At 33.5% G+C, this 15,434-nt stretch overlaps 2 protein-coding genes across 2 annotated transcripts; one reads left to right on the top strand and one right to left on the bottom strand.

Moving 5' to 3' along the window:
• Positions 1-397: 397 nt before the first annotated feature.
• On the top strand, positions 398-2,460 carry LOC102610114 (uncharacterized). The gene is made up of 2 exons (XM_006466420.4): positions 398-717; positions 1,153-2,460. The coding sequence occupies exon 2, from the start codon at positions 1,173-1,175 to the stop codon at positions 2,157-2,159; it is 987 nt and encodes a 328-aa protein (XP_006466483.2). The 5' UTR covers positions 398-717; positions 1,153-1,172; the 3' UTR covers positions 2,160-2,460.
• Positions 2,461-4,590: 2,130 nt separating this feature from the next.
• Positions 4,591-6,425, bottom strand: LOC102610429 (peroxidase 51-like). Its single transcript, XM_006466421.3, has 4 exons — positions 6,039-6,425; positions 5,733-5,927; positions 5,411-5,576; positions 4,591-5,100 (listed from the first exon to the last, which is right to left on the bottom strand). Exons 1-4 carry the CDS (start codon positions 6,264-6,266, stop codon positions 4,694-4,696), a joined length of 996 nt encoding a protein of 331 aa, XP_006466484.2. The 5' UTR covers positions 6,267-6,425; the 3' UTR covers positions 4,591-4,693.
• Positions 6,426-15,434: the final 9,009 nt, after the last annotated feature.

The following is a 15,434-nucleotide window of genomic DNA, read 5'->3' as shown; positions in this document are numbered from 1 at the left end:
GCAGAAGAAGTTAGTTTAACCTACAAAAGGGGTTGTTGGTTTTGGGCTCACACTCCCAACCAACGAACATCCTTTTCTACAGTGTTGATGTGATGCATTTGATACTATGAGATTCACATGAGAAAACCTTCGATTTCTTTTTTTTTTTTTTTCTTTTTTTTCGGATACTTTTTCCCATATGTAATGTAATGAAGATCGAAGACAACAAATATGTGACATAAATTGAACACCACTCCACACGCTTCTTTTGCCTTTTTGTAATTTATGGTTTTAGGCACGAGACCGGACACCAAATCCAGTAAAATACGTTCTATGTCATATTTGTCATCTCACGTCATGTTTAACTAAAGCTAACTTTTCTCGATCGTACAAGATTTTTGGGGGATCGTGGGTGTGGGAGTGAGCGTGACACTGTGACAGCGTGTGTCCAAGTTTTAACTGCGTTATTGTTAGTGAAGTGTACTGTGTTCAATAAAACGCTTAACGATGATTGGCCGCACCAAACTAAAAAGCAGCTTACCCATATGTAAGATAATGCACGTGTCTTTTTGACTCGCGATGTAGTCACCGGGCGAACGAAGCTTCTAAAATACCCAGCCCTAATCTTCGTTTCCCTCTCTCTCTCTCAGCAGGAAGCTTACGAGGAAGCGATTCAGTAATTGCATTCAGTATACTGAAATTCAAGCTGAATTCAATTCGCTGGTGGCATTTATTCAGGTTGGTCTCTCCTTTCTTTGCCAAGTTACTTGCGTTGTTTGTTTCACTGTTTCAGTGTCTGAATTGCTTCATTGGATTCTGCTTTCTCGTTGAATTATCCAAAGCGTCTCATTTTAGAGCTTCAATTTATACTTCAAAGCTTGGAAAGTTTAAATTTTTGGAGAATTATGGTTTTTGTTGGTGAATTCAAAGTTAATAAATGACAATTTGTGTTCTTGTATGAGAGTGTTTTGTTTTGATTTTAACGAGTAATTGATAGTTTATTAATGAATGTGTAAGATGAAGTTAAAGAATCGAGTGTTGAGATCAAGTAATATCTGGGGTCGGTTCATAAGTTTTAGCAGCCACTAATGCCTGATGTTAAATTATCAGCAGAAGTTTTTTTTTTGGTTGGGTGATTGTGTAATTACGTGGAATTTTTTGTTTTGATGATAGTGGGGAATCTGGAAACTGAAATGCCGGCTGATCGGCATTTTATGCGATTGGACATTTTAGAGATAAAATCTCATATTGAGAGAAAGCTTGGCGCTGCTAAATCAGACAAGTATTTTAGTCTTCTCACAAGATATTTAAGTCTTAAAATTAGCAAATCTGAGTTTGATAGGCTTTGCATTGGCACGATAGGAAGAGAAAATGTGCGTCTTCATAATCGTCTCCTCAGATCAATTATACAAAATGCATGTCTTTCAAAAACTCCCCCACCAAAAGAGCCCAAAGTTGATGGCTTTGAACGCGGTAAAGTGCCCAATGGTTATCAAAGAAGTTGTCTTCAGTCGCTATGCAAAGATATTCCCCAATCCTCTCGAAAGGGGATGACACCAGCCCTTCGTGATTGCAAGTTGAAAGACTTTCCAAGCCCTCTTGGGCCACGTGGGAAGAGCCATAGTATTGCATGTCAAGATTCGGTGCCTAAAATTCAAGAACAGCTGAGTACTAATGAGTTGTTTTCTTTGGGTAGTAGACCTCCAGGCTCTGTAGAAGATGGAGAAGAGGTTGACCAGGCCGCTGGCAGTCCAAGCATTTATAGTAGGAGCCCCGTAAAAGCTCCTCTTGGCATCCCCATAAATGGTAAAGGGACACCAAAATTACTTCACAAATCTTCAACCGATGCTTATTACACTGAGATTTGTCAAAACCATGGTGAGCTACCTGATGCTTATTCCTTGAGGAAGAGGTTGGAGAAAAAGTTGGAGATGGAGGGATTAAAAGTTTCAGTGGATTGTGCCAATTTGCTAAACAATGGCCTTGATGTCTTTATGAAGAGATTAATAAAGCCCTGTTTGGAACTAGCTGGGTCAAGATCTGGACACAAACACAGTTCCTTTTCTGCATCCATTCTAGACTTTCAAGTTGCAACTGAGTTAAATCCCCAAATTCTTGGAAATGATTGGCCATCACAGCTTGAGATCTTCTCCTGCATGCATCAGAAGATATATGATTAGTTTTGGTGTAAATTGGTTTTCAATTATTACAATCATAAAGTCTATGCTAACATTGATCTTGACCACAGCATACTTGTAAGGACCGCTGCAATACAAGTAAAGGCTTCAGAAAAGTTTTGAATCAAGTTATGTAGATTGTATATAGGTCATAATGCTGATTGTTTCGAGGGTGAGATAAAATGACTTGTACGAATCTAATTAGTAGCTAGTGCAACTAGGTTAGTGGCTTTGGATATCTATAATTTTGAGTTCACGTTCTGAATATTTGTCTTGTTAATAAATCTCTTCATTCAAGTTTCGAGGCATGCCTTTGTTGAATTTCTTTCTTTAATGAATTGTTCTTTTCCAAAATAATGTTGGTTAACTTCTTTCTTATATAAAAACTGTGTTTATGTGTGTGTCTCATGCCTGCATGGCAGTCATCAACAGTGTTTAGTTAGAGGGTTTTCAGGAATTTGCATGACCATAATTTATGTAATTTTTATTTTCTCTCCAGCATTTGAGGCATAAATCAACTTTTTAAAGTGTTACCATCATTCTAATTTCTAAATGCGGACTTTCCACCTTTGGAAAATTGCTTAAACAGTTTACCACTTGGGTCTTTTGGGTTTCTGGCATGGGTTCTTACTCAGCCATCTTTGTTCACTTGGTGTAGTGTGTCAACTTCAGTTCTATTATTTTTTATGTCATGATTCTACACGAAACTCTTCGTCACATTTCTTCTTTCCATGTTTACTTTCTACGACCCGTACATGTTTAAAGCCTTAAATTGAAACACTACATTTCTTTTTTCGCTGCATAGTTATTGAAGATGCAGGCTGCATTAAGCAGCAAAAGCTTCATGGAACAAAGGCCTGAGCCACAGGAAAAAAGGTTTCTCTCTGATGAAGGTTAGGTACCAAAAAGTTAGACATGCAAACAAAATATTCAAGGTTCATTAAAGTTAATACACAGTCAAATAGTGTTGAGATGATCTCTAGTTGCTAAACTAAGCTAGGTTCCAGAAAATTTAACAAATTCAAATGAACAGAACAGAGAAAGAAAGAGTCAGAAGGATCTGTATTATAAATCTGATCGTTTACATTACAAATATCCATTTATTGACCATACAAAACCTGTCTCTTAGCTTATTAATTCATCCGTTTGTTATAGTAATATGATTGTTTTGTCCATGGATCTTTGCCATCATCATATTTTTAGGCTCAAAAGTCAATACACTTGTACTGATCTTTTTAAACAATTTGTCGCCTTCCAATTTTCTGTCTCAGTGATGGTAACATAAGAAATGAAACTTTGCCAACATCGTATTTTTAGGCTAAAAAGTCAAAAAGCTTTAGTGATCTTATTATATAGTTCCTCCAATTTTCTGTTCCAATGATGGTAACATAAGAAATGAAACCGTTTTCATGTCAAATTATTGGCTCAAAGCAGAGTATCTAGAAGCAGTATTGTAGAATGCTTGAAATATGGTTCCAGTTATCCATACAAAGGTCCCAGCTGTATGATGGATCCATTTATATAAAAATGTGACGAACAGGCGGGGATGCATAATTTTCATCAAATAAAATTATATTAATTAAGTGCAAGTTTCACTAACTATTATGCCCATGTAATTGCCGCCTTATCGATCTTAATGACAAAAGAACAAATTCGAATATCCAACCAATTAATTAGCCAGATCTTATACGCAATCTAATTTTGGTATTGATAAAATTAGTCATCCATTTGAGAGCTGCCCATAGGGTTGGCAATGGGATGGATGAATCGAGATTTGCCGATCCTAATCCTACCTCAAATATTAAATTGAAATAAAAATGTGTCTCAATCTCATCTTGATCGGGATCTCAAATTATCCAGAATGACATGAATTTTCTGTCATATGCTGCAGATTCTAATATGAACAATATGTCATACTCATATAACCGACATGTCATACTTTCATAATTAACATGTATATGATTATGAGTTTATGACCAACATGTTATATATATTATTTACCAAAATAACTTGTCATACCTATATGACTGACATGTTAGATTTATATAATTCATTCAACCGACTTGTCATATATTATTAGAAACTCAGATTTTGAAACATTCGGGATCTCAATCGAGGTTTTCATACATCTCAAATCCCAATATGAATAGTGAATAGTAATAAAATTTTATTCCGAATTCCCGTTTAGAATGGGTCGGAATCCTGCCATAGTTACCCATATGCTTGGCGCATGGAGCAATAGATTAGTTAAGAAAGTGTATTTGAATTTAAAACTTGAACATTTATCCACAAAACAACGACGTTCAAATGAGGTGATTCGAGAAAAAAAGGGGAAAAAATCACATTTCGTCATTTATTATATGTAATACTTTTCATGACGCCAACAATTATAAAGTCTCTGCTTAAAGTTAAAAGAGGGAAAAAGAAAAATCTATAAGCAACCACAAGAAAAGAACTAAACTTGCATTCAAATTTAGCCCAAACGAAACAATCAGTGCGATAACTTCTTTTTTTTTTTTTTCTTCCATTTTAAGTTTTCAATTAAAGGCTGAACAATCCCGGCGAATATTCCCATCGCTTCCGGTCTTGACGTTGACCCTGCCCAATTTTGTAATGGCGGTGATAAAGGCCGTTTGAAAATCAGCTGGGCTAGAGGCCCATCTATCAACAGCAGGCTTGGACCTCCCGTCGGTATATAGGACTTGGTCGGAGGTGAAGAGGCCCTTGCCTTGTTGAAGATTCTTGAAGTACATATTATCAAAGGTCTTGGGTGTGTTGGGGTCCATGTTGATGGCGATCCTGGGGTCCACATTCTTGGGGCACATTTGTTGAAGTTCGGTCGCATATGTCTTGTTCAGTGTCGGGTCCACCGGGTTCTGAGGGCTGAAATTGTATATCCTATTTGCAAACTTGCTACAATGAGAGAATCCAACGGTGTGTCCCGCTGCAAGACAAAGATCATCATTCAATCACGGTCAAAATTACGATCAACATGCATGTACGTGGAAAAAAAACATTGGTAACGATGCTTAGTGCTAAGAAAGGCATCGGTGACACTGATATTGCCAACTAATACGATGATGTTACTAAACAATGATCCAAATCGGAAGCGAAAGTAGCACACTGTCAGACGAGATGTGGCCCATTTAATCCGTCTGGTGTGGGGCCCAGTTGGAAGAGATCGTGTTGATTAATTTATGATTGGAACGTGGTTCTTTAACTTTGAGTTTTGAGGCGGCAAAGGCAAATGTTACCTGAGAGGGCAATCATGTCAGTTTGGTCGAGGCCGTTAGCACCAAACAGTGAATTGAGCTGATTCAGATTGAAAGTCGGCTGAGGCAGCTTCCCACTTACACTTGAAGCCGTCGAACTAAGCCCATCGAGCCTTCCTAACTCGACGGAATACGAAGGTCCACCTGACTGCATTATTATTATAATTATTAATCACTAATTAGTTAGCTAGTAACCCAACATCAACATTAATCACTAGCCATGCTTTTCCCATCCTATGTATGTATAAAATAAAAGAATAACAAAAATTAATTAAAGAAATTATTAGTCTATAGATTTACCAACCAGTGCAATGACATCTCGTGTGGCCAAGGCGAGGATGTCAGCACAAGAGACCGTGTTCTTGCAAAACTGTTCAACTGCTTGTTTGGCTTTGACAACGGTGTCGAATCCATCTCCAGCTAAGGACAGGTTATCAGGGTGATCTTTCTCCGCTGTGTTGTTTCCAGTTGATTGGATTATAACCGAAGCATCACAACCCTGTAATGGAACCAATATCATGAGTCGTGAGGATGGGTGATCTTAATTTTAATTCATTATATAATCAATGCACTAATTTAAATTAAATAGATATAACTGAATTATTGTTACCTGGACGAAGCAATCATGGAAGAAGAGACGGATGGTGGCAGGAACAGTGACAAAAGTTTGCCGAAATTTCTTTTCCACTTGAGTTCTGACAATCTTTTCTACGTTTGGGCATGTTTTGGCGTAGTAGTCTTGTTTGAGTTGGGCCAATATTGTGTGGGGGAACAGGCACAAACTTAGAAAAAGAGACAGAGCGATTATAAGATCGAAATTGAATCGACCAGTGCCCATTACTTTGATTTTCGATTTATTATTTCAAAAACTGTCTTATTCTGATGCACGAATAAAGGAATACGAATGTGAGGCAAACCGCACAGCTAGCCCTCCCTTTATATAACTATAAAATGTTAGTGAGGTTGGAGTCTTGATTACTGGCGAGGAAATGGATGTTTATAGTAAATTTTCTTATGTTATTCATTTATAGCAGTAAAGTGGAGGATGGCTTTGAAAATGATGTTGAATGATCTCATCCGGTGCTCTCTGTCAATGGCCGCCTTCGTGTCATTCGTTCATATATCTTATAACAGCTATCTCTCTGTCAACATGTTTCTTTCGAGTTAAAAAATTTGAATAGTACCAAATCTTGGTCCTAGTAAAAGAAATTAAGAAACGCGTAGGCAGTTAAAATGAATTGCACGTAGCATGCACGTTAAGGCTGCTCTTGCTCACTGTGGTCTTCTCTCCGAAGACTAGTTAAAACAAGATATTCATTTACCAGGCATATCAGTTCCGATTCTTCCAAATTCATTTATGATAAGCATGCCGATCCAATTATTATTATTATTATAATAATAAAAACCAAGGTTTGTCGAACAACTTGGCATATCAACTATCAAGCCCATAAAAACAAAGGTCGCGGAACCCGTTTACAATTATTTTAAAATTTCTCCATTAAAATAATTGTTTGTCTCTCTAGTTTAAGAAATTTAATTTTTGTGAGATAATATGAAGGTATCATCAACTTGAATATGTGGAATATTTTTAGGCATGAGAGAGAGTTGACTTGATTGTATGTGACAAATAAACCAAACCAATCATGGTTAAAAAGCCCCTTTTTAATTATTATTGTTATTATTATTTTATAAAGAGAGAATTGGAATAAAGTCTGAAGTCTAACTTTAATTTTTATCCAACTCGGATTCGGATGATAACCTCGCACACTACCAAATTGATTTTTTTTTAAAAAAAAAAAGGACACTAGGATTGCTTTATGCATAAAGTCACGATGTAAGGTGTATTATTTTGTCATTTTAATCTTTCATTTTTGATAGGTTCATGACTTGGGGTTTATTAATTATGAGACTGATGGGCGAGTTGATTTGAATATGCAATACACTTTGAGGAATATGATTGGAATATAATGACTCTTGGCTACTCATATACGTAAATTTATTATTTATTTATTATTAGTTTTTGTTGTTAATGATCGTCGTGATTCTTTTTCCAGATTATGCATGCTTACAAGCGACATCTTGAGAGAGGCACTTGTTAGGTGCAACGTTATTTTCTCAGACAGCACAGGCTGTTAGTATTTACTGGGGTACACAGAGAAAATCTTGAATCCAAAATAAACAGATAATATATAATAAGGGAAACTATAATTTGTACAACCTATGGATGGCAGAAAGCCAAATATATTACAACACTTTGAATTCCATCATTTTCATACCTGAAGTTTTAAAAATACACTTTGCAAAGTTAAAATATGTTATTGAATCTCTATCCAAAAAGTGACTTTGCCTTCGTAAAGTAATTTAACATTTCATTGTAGAAGATTTTTCAGTAAGGGTTTAAATAGGCAAATGTTATCATATGTAGGTGTATAATATATTATTTTGAAGTTCTCACCAAGAGTAATAAAAGTAAAGTAATAGCAAATATTTGTCAAGTTCTATCATCCCATCCCTCAAAAACCATCTGAATATTTTTAGAAAATACTTTAAACATATTTTTGAGGCACTAAGTGAAATAATTTAGTAAAATATTTGAAATGACTTTTGTTCATTTTACTAAGATATTTGAAACGATATATTAGATGTCCATATCTAATATCATTTGCCTATCTAACTATTACCGAAAAATAATGTGCATCGTAATATTAAATTACATTATAAGGATAAAATCACCATTTTACATATATTCAACAATATATTCAACAACAATGTGTGAAAATAATTTTTTTGAAAACTTGGGAAGTAAAAATGGTGGGTTTCAAAATATTATATTAATTTTGTCCGTTTGCCATCTATAGGATGGAAAAATAGTAATTTTTCCTAATAATAAATAATGAAAATCTGTCTTTTCAAATAAAAAAGAATGAAAAAACTTTTTACATTCATAAATATGAGAGTCTTAAACCCTTCACCTTATGAATAAGGGAGGAGATACCAACTAAAAAAGTTGTTATATAATACTAAAAATAATAATAATTTATTTCATGAACAAGGTCATCTATTTTTTAAAAAAGTGGGTCAGAAATAGGAGGAATCCTGGGGATGCCAGCTATTGGTAGATGTATGCCTTTGCAACCGTGTAAGCGTCCAACTTAGACACGGATCTTTTAATTATTAAAAACTAACACAAGGTTTTCCAAGGCCAGCTAAGAAGTTAGTAAATCTGTCAAGCTGTTTCGTAAAAATCAAAACTAATTTCGGGAGCATAGCTTGCGTCCTTGATTTAGCACCGGAAATAGAGTGGGGGAGAGAGCTTGATTTTCTTAAACGGAATTAAAAAGCTTAGAAAGAGTTTTAATTTGCTAGTGGAAACTTTTACCAAAAAAGAGGTAAAGAAAGATCTGATTGAATTTGAAGTGATACTGCAAATTCTTCGCATTTTGGAAAGAATGGTTCTTGTTGGTTCGCATATTCTTGTCAACGATTTCTGGGAAAAAAGTTGTTCTCAGCAAGTGATTTCTCATTTGGAGATGAGCGATGAGCGACCACATTTGTAATTAAATTAGGCGGTATGAAAATTACTATACTATTCAAGTTCAACTGCGAGAAGCGTGCCATGAAAAGCTGGTTGCGTCCGAGAAAAATAAATGTGTTAACAATGCACTTTTTATCTTTCAACGTGCTGCATTATGGCACCTGTGTGGCTGTATCTGAATCAATTGTAAAACGAACATCATCAAAACATTCTTGACTGTGTGTCAGTTTGACAATTCACAATTGGTAAATTGATAATTACGTCATTCTTGAATCTTGATAAGAGATAAAAGAATGTAAGCCCGAGCAAACCAATTGGGCCGACAACCCAATTGGACATAATAGTTGAAGAGGTTCCAAAATGACTAAAGCAGGATCCCCTGGAGAAGTACGTTCAAAAACGGTCAACTGATTCATTCATTTTTTTTTTTCTAAATTTATTTGGCAGCGACAATGTATTTTTTCTCTCTTTCCTTTTACGAATGCTATTAATATCATATGTTCTGTGTTAATTTGGTAATTAATCACAGTCGTATGAGAGACTGTGTGCATAACTGCTTATCTATTCAACCGTATATAAACGTAATATGCAACAAAATTGTCTACACCAATACAAAGGCCGAACCCATATGAAAGAACTGATTTTATTAATTTATATGATAAGCTACATGTGTTATAAATCTTTTTTTTTTTAAAAAAAAATATGTATTATATATTAACCTTTTAGATGATCATTTTATAAGACTGATGATGTTATACTGATATTATACAAAACCTTAATTTTATTAATTTATATGATAAGCTACATGTGTTATTAATCTTTTTTTTTTTTTGTTTATAGAAAAAATATGTATTACATATTAACCTTTTAGATAACCATTTTATAAGACTAATGATATTAGAATATTTTCCATTCTAAAAACTATGCAACACTTTAAGTATGACAGTTAATAGCAATGGTAAATACGCACGGAATAAGAATTAAATGGTGATATAAATAATACCAACTAGTCAATTAGCTAACGGCCTAACAAAAGGACTTAGTCAAAATCGGTGAACTAATTATACATGTTAATTGCCATTTTCTATTTACACGATTGACATTCTAATTTAACCTATTCTCATGAATCGAACCAATCTATTTCAACGAAACTTTGACGTTCAGGCATGAACTATAATTGCAGGTGGTCCCATACTCGAATCTTAAATTCTAAAACTGTGAGTCTAATTGAAGATGATCTTTAGAAAAAAATGTGTGGCTCAGTAAAGCGTGAGAAAGGAAAAAAATGTTGTGGGTTGTGCATGGAGACAAATGATGCTTGACATAATAATACCTGCCTGCTCGAGCTTATCACAAAGTCTAGTGAAAAAAATTGAGCCCACATTGGCCTCGGAGAAAGCTAATGTCCAATGCTATCATGGTTTGTGCTACTACTACTGCCAAGAAAGCATCTACTATTTTTTTTATTATTATTTTTTTTGGGTGACGTTATCAACTTATGATGTCTGTTGAAAATAACATATATAGTGTTCAATTGGAAGAATTTCTAAAGATGTACTATTTTCGACTTGAATTTCGTAATGGGCCGGGACCATGCTTCTCTTTTTGTGTGGACCATTAAAGAAATTTATGTTTCTCCTTGAAAGAAAGAAAATTGAGTTATTTTCAAGCCGGGGAAAAAAAGAGGACAAAAGTAGGAACTTTCTTGCAAGCAACAATGTAATAGATTTTTTTTAGGGAAAATATCCACCGTCCACCTATTTTTTACACCTTTTTCAAAAATACACAATTCCTTCATTTTTTGGCTGGAATCCACCCAAAGTTACATTTTTTTTCACTTTTCCACTTCCGTTTGGAGTCCGTTAAGAAAACTAACGGAAACTTAATAAAATGACCATTTTACCCCCAAAACGAAAATTACAATTTCACCTTAAAAAATACCAAAAATAATAAGATTTAATGATGAATATCATTATTGGTACTTTAATGAAGTACAAAAAAATCTTAACTACTAGAGATTATAACTCAATTAATAATAAAACTCTACTTATCTTAAATTCAATTGATGATTTGTGAGATTGGGCTATTTTTAATACTATTGTTATAAATTAGCATTCTAATTATAGATATAATTTAGCATTCTAATTATAGATATATTTAAAAAAAAAACATGTATTTGATGGTTATGGAATTAATTTATTTATCATTATTGGTACTTTAATGAAGTACAAAAAAATCTTAACTACTAGAGATTATAACTCAATTAATAATAAAACTCTACTTATCTTAAATTCAATTGATGATTTGTGAGATTGGGCTATTTTTAATACTATTGTTATAATTTAGCATTCTAATTATAGATATATTTAAAAAAAAACATGTATTTGATGGTTATGGAATTAATTTATTTATTGACCGATGGGGAAAATAATTAGATTTAATCTAATTATTTTTTGTAATTTTTAAGGTGAAATTGTAATTTTCGTTTTGGGGGTAAAATGGTCATTTTTTAAAGTTTCCGTTAGTTTTCTTAACGGACTCCAAACGGAAGTGGAAAAGTGAAAAAAAATGTAACTTTAGGTGGATTCCAGCTAAAAAATGAAGGAATTGTGTATTTTTGAAAAAGGTGTAAAAAATAGGTGGACGGTGGATATTTTCCCTTTTTTTTATTATTTTTTTCCTGTAAAGGGTTATTTTTGGCTGGTACCAAATGTTTCGACAAATTTCTTTTGAATTTCTTAATACTTCACTACAATTTTGCCCATTTATAGTTTGAATTAACGACTGAAAATCACGATTTGGGAGCTCATTTGGACTTTCTTGAAATAGTTGGGGGTGCAGTGACAAATGTTGAAACGTTTCAAAACCAATTTTCATTAACAATTTTATTATGTCAAGAAGAGAGAGAATTTCTATGTAGTTAAAAAATAAAAATATTACATTAAAATTAGTGTTTAGCTAAATCCTCATTTTACTAAGACAATGAGTCAATGACTCCTTCACATGAGAATTATTCACCAAATTATATTAAATTATCTTTACAAAATCATCTTTTAACTCTTTTTTTTTTTTTTTCCATTTTATGTGACAAAAAAAGATCCATAAATTTAACAAAATAAATCCGATCAACCAATTCATGATATTTCCACCAAGACTCTGGCTTACGCGTGAAGTCCTAGGAATGCAGTTATGAATGCCTAATGGCAAAATGGCGCCTCGTGTTCCTCCACTAAGGGAGTAACGGTAGTTGGGTCACTTCGGTACGTTAAATTACATTATTTTTCTAACCCAAAGACTTAAGAGAACTTATTTTATTGTTTTAGAATCGAGATTCCATAGTAGGTCATCATTAACATTGTTATCATAAATTAAGCATAACTAATCTCAAATTAATAGTAATTTAGTACTACCGATGGCTCATGATTCACTTCGTGATTATGAAAGGAACCAATAATTTATGGCGACAGATTGTCGTGATTTTTTATATTTTCAATTGCAGAAAGAGGCTATATTAAAGAATATGCAGCATGTCTTAGCCACGTCTCAATATCCAATGCAAGTTAATCGGGAGTCAAGTCATGCTTCTGATTCAGTTTATTTGTTATTAGCAAGATTGCAGACTGGCTATGAAGAAAATGGTTACCTAATCTTATCTTATTTAGGGCCTGGGATTTTTTTTTTTTTAAGGTTTAAAAGTAATTTGAATAGTTTAAGGTTTAAATTTTAAAAGTAATTTCAATTATTATATAAACACAATAAAAAAATTCATATATACATATTAATAAATGTCAAATAAAATTTACTTAATATGATGTCCACAATAGCTTAACAGTAGAATTTATCAAAAATATACGATTGTTAATATTTTTATAAACAAATTTTACAAAATATTTAATAATTTTTTTTTACAATTAATTATTTTTACAATATAAAAAATAATAATTATTTAAAAACTATAACTTTACCAAATTGACCCTTACTCTAGGTAAACTTCCATTACTATTTTGTTTTTAATTTTAGAAAATATTTTTAATATCGTCATTTTATTAAGGAAATAATCTAAAATTAGCCCTAATTCTAACGAATAATTTATAATACGCACCGACAAATAAGAAAATGTTGTTACTATTTTCAATATCTATGAAATTTTATTAAAATTTTTTTTTTCAAATCACCAATCAAGCACCACGAAATTTTGTTTTGTTATAGAATGACCAAATAACCGAAGATAGAAGGGTATGGCAAGTCAATTAGTCTCAATTATGCATCTAAAACGTGTGATCCACATGCAAGCATATCTAACTTTCGATGTTTGTAATGATCTAACATCGTATCTTCTAAGAAATTTTCTCATTTTAAATATGCAGATGTAATTTTCTGAAAAGAAAAAGGTGTAATTTAAATTCATAAGTGATCTGGAATGCTTTGGGCTTCAAAGTAAATTGGGGATATAAATCTTGAGGACGGCGGACGGTAAAAAGATTTATTTGGATTTTCTCCACCTCTCTATGTTTTGAAATTAAAAAGATAGTAAGGTTTTTGAAATAAAAAAAAAATTAAAAAGATAATAGGGTCCTATTTGGAATTTGAGATTGGGCATTAAATTTTTTTATAAATATTAATTGCTGTAACTTTGAAGTTATATTAATATAATTTTTTTTCTTGTTTGATAAAAAAATCTATTGTATTTTTAATAATTTTATTAAAATTATTATTTAAATATTATAATTATTAAATACTATTAACTTTTATTTCATAATTATAATTTTTTTCACAGTTATAATTTAAAAGTTACGTTTTGTCTCAATCCCAAATAAAATCTAAATCGAGGAAATTAAAGGAAATATATTTGAGAGACCCCGTGACTCTTTGAAAATCTTTTGCCATTACAAAACTTACGATACCAACAAAGTGTTGGCTCCACTGGCAATAGAATCCCCTTAAGTGGCTTGATTGAGTTTGCTCCCCAGTTCGAATCGCATAAAAGTCGCATTTGTTGGGAGAATTTGTGCCCCCCGGTTTGAGCAGGAACTTCTACTTTAAGTTGTGGTACGGACTTAAAGATGTCTCTCACAGTTGGGGTCCTCCCTAAGGTACCTCGTGGTTAAGATAAAAAAACAAAAAAAACAAAACTTACGATAAAAAAGTTTAGATTGAGAGTACGTAGGTGTAACGTAAATATAAAAATAGGAACCGATTACAGTGAGCAGTAATGTAGCAACTGTAGGAGAATGTGTAGATTATAATTCTAACGAAAGACTCTAAAATTTCATGCGTGCTCGATCTGCTCACTGAGTTGCTGAAAGATGCAAAATGGACACCGACATCAACAGCAACAGGGACCTGCTATTTGGCATGGCGGGCGGCAACCAGATTCCCCTACTAATGAAGCTAAGCTAGGTAGCTAGCCTGTTCCCAACTCTTGTAGCACGAGTGGTGAGAAACATACTTTGCACTGTTAACTCAAGTGCTGTGACTGATATTCAATTGATCTGTAGTTATTTTATTTGAATTCAAATAAATTTTATTCATATGGTTAATTATTCAATTCGATATATCTCTTACAGCGTGGGACCAAAAACAGCACAGGGGGGCCTTGGCTCAGCCTTTTCTCAGCACACCAGTTCGGACCCACCATTCCATACGGCTGCACCTCCCCACACCGGCAACGCGTGCTTCCATGTCACTCTCCCAGCCCCCCCCCCCGCCCCCCCCCCCCCCCCCTCCCCTTCTCCTTTGTTTTACTTTTCTTGCAATTTGCAATATCAATTAGTGTTGACACAGTAACCTAACTAGCATGTGAGTTGAGTGATCATCCTTTCTTGATAAGTATGAGCCGACACGGCTCTGTTTTTTTTTCCCCCCCCCCCCCCAAATTTTGATATTCTTTAATGTTGATATTCTTTAAGCCAAATTCAAAATCTTTTAACTTGGATCATCTAGTTACACAGTCTGTGATCTGCACACACTCTCTCTCTTTCTCTCTGTGTTCAGAGATACAACATAAAAATGACAAACAGCTTTTAACACTTTAAGTTTTCTTATTCTTAATAAAAAAAAGAAGATCTTATGATCTAATGATCTGATCAACCCATATGCCGTATATTATGATTCTGTTCCTACTCATATACATATTTAGTAGTGTAAGTTTATACAAGTACATTTAATGTGTACCATCTTTTTTCCATTTCTCGGGTCCACTTTTCTGGACCATTTGATCTCGTATTATGATTGATTGATTTCTCTAATACCCCCACTCACATGGTCATTTAACTGCCATAATCATTTTGCTGCCTCTTCTCTGGAAATCATGGTTAATGAACCCAACAGCATAGACCCATCTAATTATATCAAATATTGTATAGACCAAATATAACTGCTTTTATGAAGTTTTCCCTGAGAAAATTAAATTTACAGCTGCTTTTGTCATTAGCTTGGCATTGAGAAATCTTTAAACCATGTGTTGATTAC

This window comes from Citrus sinensis, chromosome 7, assembly GCF_022201045.2.
Source record: "Citrus sinensis cultivar Valencia sweet orange chromosome 7, DVS_A1.0, whole genome shotgun sequence".
In the NCBI taxonomy this organism is placed as follows: Eukaryota; Viridiplantae; Streptophyta; class Magnoliopsida; order Sapindales; family Rutaceae; genus Citrus; species Citrus sinensis.
Note: the sequence above shows the minus strand (reverse complement) of the source record. Positions and strands in the feature narration are given on the sequence as shown.